Source organism: Lotus japonicus, chromosome 3 (genome assembly GCF_012489685.1).
Source record: "Lotus japonicus ecotype B-129 chromosome 3, LjGifu_v1.2".
NCBI lineage: Eukaryota > Viridiplantae > Streptophyta > Magnoliopsida > Fabales > Fabaceae > Lotus > Lotus japonicus.
The window spans coordinates 87,506,461-87,510,281 of NC_080043.1; the positions used below are offsets into that span (position 1 = coordinate 87,506,461).

Here is a 3,821-nt window from a genome sequence, read left to right on the forward strand (position 1 = left end):
TTTTTTTTACATTATTCAGAAAAAAAAAATCTTAAGCTTTCTAAAAAAAAAAAGTTGTTGCATTTAAGACCAGTTATGTACTTCTCTATTGAAGGTGTTCACAATTAATAAGAGAGAATTGCAGATATAAGTAACTTGATATTTGTTGGTCATATTTAACAGCTTAATTAGCATTGGAACGTGAAGGTTTCCTTGAGATCTTCTACCTAATTCACTAGATAAGTGGATATGGCGTTTTGCTTATGTTAGTCACATTTTTGAAGTTGTTGATGATATTTACAATTTAAATAGATAATGTTCTTTAAAAAAATATTGTTAGGGGTCTATTTTTATTATTTGTCCAGAGCCTCCAAAATGTCGGGACCGGCCCTGTCTCCAATTGGTTGCTTAAATCCAGTTGGCAACTTAAGCAACGTTGCTTATTTTGGAGCACCACTGGAGCAACATGACGTGGTAGTTGGGTTGCTCATTTAAGCAACGGTTGCTTATTTTCTCTCTCCTTACTTTTTGACTAAAAAATCATATTTTTCTCTTTCATTCAAGTACTTGTATAGTGTCATTACCTTGAAATAATATAAATATAAGAGGTATAATGGGACGTCCCAATTAAAAGTAAACTAAGCAACCGTGGTTGGAGTGAATTCTGCTTGGGTTGCTTAAATCCTATGTGTCAGTCTGGACCTTCCGAAATAGTTTTTAAGCAACCCAACTAGCAACTATGCATTAGAGATGCTCTAAGAGGCTGATTGGTAACCGGAGGTATGAAGAACAATAAAAACACCAATCCATAGGAAGATAATTCCAGGTTGAACATTAGCAAATTTAAGAACAAAATAAAATGAGGTAATTGCCATTTTTTTGATTCCCTCGTTAATGAGAAGAAGATATATAATTATATACTAACAACTCTTTTCCTCCTGTGACCAATATATATATATATATATATATATATATATATATATATATTAATTACAATATAAAATATCTAAATTTTTTTGTAAATAAAAAAAACTAATTAAAGTGTATTTTGATCCCATTGGGCCTCATGACGAGGGAACTGGCCCAAAATATCCAGTTGCTAGCTAGCCTGCTACCAAGTTTAAAATAAAAACACTTGGGAAAATGAAACAGAAAAAAATGCAACATCTTCAAGATTAATCTATATCTACAACAAATATGCACCGTCGTAGAAGTTTGGAATCGATAAGGCTATGCCTTCATCACTACATATCACATTACTGCTATATGAATCTTCTACAACGAAGGGTTGAGTCCAAAAATCGCCACCGAAATCTTCAATTACCCATGGAGCAGCAACACTAGTATCTTTTGGTCTGGGCAAGTTCATTGCAGAACAGGAGGTAGAGGAATAGTTGTCTCCTTCTAAGGTTTCTGTAGACACAGGCAATGAACTTTCTAAAACAAGATTTATGCCATCACAAACATTTGACTCTGGGCTTTCAGATCTCACATTTCCTTCAAAATTATCACCTTCCTTTGACTTTGACTGATCATATGTTGTTGTGTTCTCTTCGCTCTTTAAGAGCTTTTTTAGATGGCTATGCCAATAATTCTTTATCTCATTGTCTGTTCTTCCCGGAAGTTTTTCAGCAATCTTGGACCACCTGGGAAAGTCACAAACACTTAAGCTCATATACTTCTTTAGATAGGCTCAAAGATGACATGTGTGTGCTTAGAAACATATTAGTGGCATGTTTGAATTAGCTTTGATTAGTTAGAATCAATTATGACATCTAGAAACTATTGAGTGCATGTTTAATTGGAAACATGTTTATTTTGGAGACTCAAAATATGTATGTTATTGTTATAAATGAAATTAATTTATACCTTTTTCCAAATTGTTGGTGTAATTTGATGATTATTTCTTCTTCCTCTCGGGTGTAGTCTCCATGTTTAAGATTTGGCCTTAAGTAATTCAACCAACGCAGTCTGCAACTTTTCCCACACCTAGCTAAACCTGAAACAAAACAGTATACTTTCATGGATATAGTGTATGTTTGGAAATTGTTTTACAATTAATTCTAGGAATAAGTTTGTATGAGTAACTTCTGAGTGTCAGTATAAAATCGGAAGAAAAAAAAAGCTATCATCATGCTAATAAGATCAACAATGAATACCTGCAAACTTGGGGAGTTGACGCCAATTAGAATGACCATGGCTCTGAATATAAGCTCTTAGCCTCTCATCCTCCTCTTGACTCCATGCACCTTTCTTCAGTCCATTTTTATCATAGAAAGGAGCTCTTACCATCTCTAATTAGACTTTTTGTTTTATCCGAAAGAAGTGAGCATAAAACTCATAGCACTGGATTTACAAGTTCTTAGCATTTTATACGATTCATTTAGGAATTATAAAATAAAAGCATTGAATCCCAGAAGAAGAGGAAACAACAACCCAAAATTGTTAAAAGTATTTTACAGCTACAAAATCCAAAAGTTTTTTTTTTTTGAAATCAACAAAATCCAAAAGTTAAACAACATAAGAATGCAATTGTTAAAGTTTAAAGGTATGTTATTTTTTGTTCATCGGAAAGATAAATTGCACCCGCTAGGAATCGATCATGGACCTCCTCCAACCCAACTTATATGTCTTCAGGTCCTACCACTTGAGTTATCATACGGGGACGTTTAAAGATATGTTTTATTGCAGTTTTTGAAAATTGTTTTTAAAAAATTATTTTTCAATAAAAAATTGGTTGAATTAGATTTTTTCGAACATTAAAAAATTTGTAATCTTTAACTAAAAAGTGAAATAAAAATATTTTTAAGTATTTTAGTTTTAAAAGCTGAAATTGAAAACTGTCATTGAATATAGTTTTTTAAAACAAACAAAATTTTAAAATTTTCAGTTTTTAAAAATAAAAATAGTTTTCAACAACTGTAATCAAATAGTCCCTAAAACTGCCACAAATTTCACTAATGTATTTATATGCAAAATTTATGAGACAAATATATGTTATGTTTTTTTCAATGTTTGAGTTTATGATGGTTAAAAACTACTACTAGAAAACCAGTGTGTCTTCCATATTTTGCACTATGCTAGAGTTTAATATTCTTTAAGTTGAAAATTTACTAACTTACCTATAAACTCTAACATATATGATAGATATATAGTTGAGATTTTAAGCATGTTATCAGTGGTCCGAACATTGATCATATATGTGGAAAAATGATTTGTTGTGGAAGATAAAACTCACTTTAGTGATTTTTATATGTCTTGAAAAAGATTAGTCTCTGCTATTTGATAGGGCATCATAGGTGAAAAATAATTTCTAATTTATCAATTAATCATCAAAATTTGATAGGGGCACCATAGGTGAAAAATAATTTCTAATTTATCAAATTAATCATCAAAAGAAAAAAGAAAAAAAAAAGAGCTTTCGCGGCCTAATTCCTAGTGTGAGTGAGAATTATATAATGATAAACTTAATATGAATGACAAATCTGAAAGGTGTATAAAAGTCAATTAATCAATTGATTTTAGTCGTAGATGTGATGGTGTTGCGTGTTTGTAATTTTTTTTTAAATGTATTTTGTAATATTGGTAAAATATTATGTTTCATTGTCTCTAAAGAATAATTCAACTGATAAGAGATGTGAACATATGAGTTCAGTAGGAGAATGTCCAAACAATGGCGGAGAGCCGGAGACAGACTTTTAGAATGAGGGGAGTAATTTTAAAACAAGAGCCATGCCACACTAAATAAGTCGGTTAAATGATAACACCCCATATCAATTACAATACACATAATTAACCAACTAGAATACATGAACCAATCTTTAACAATTAAGTTTTAAAAT

The 3,821-nt window shown here is 31.0% G+C and overlaps 1 protein-coding gene across 1 annotated transcript; it reads right to left on the reverse strand.

Moving 5' to 3' along the window:
* Nucleotides 1-1,165: 1,165 nt before the first annotated feature.
* Nucleotides 1,166-2,271, reverse strand: LOC130744942 (transcription factor MYB58-like). The gene is made up of 3 exons (XM_057597100.1): nt 2,139-2,271; nt 1,849-1,978; nt 1,166-1,625 (listed from the first exon to the last, which is right to left on the reverse strand). The coding sequence occupies exons 1-3, from the start codon at nt 2,269-2,271 to the stop codon at nt 1,166-1,168; spliced, it is 723 nt and encodes a 240-aa protein (XP_057453083.1).
* Nucleotides 2,272-3,821: the final 1,550 nt, after the last annotated feature.

What these genes read in the sequence shown, in the direction of transcription:
- LOC130744942 (XM_057597100.1), bottom strand. Translation starts at nt 2,271, where the DNA reads ATGGTAAGAGCTCCTTTCTATGATAAAAATGGACTGAAGAAAGGTGCA. An exon ending in TCAACTCCCCAAGTTTGCAG is followed by an intron (nt 1,979 to 2,138) that starts GTATTCATTGTT and finishes GTTTTGTTTCAG; the next exon opens with GTTTAGCTAGGTGTGGGAAA. An exon ending in CACCAACAATTTGGAAAAAG is followed by an intron (nt 1,626 to 1,848) that starts GTATAAATTAAT and finishes TGACTTTCCCAG; the next exon opens with GTGGTCCAAGATTGCTGAAA.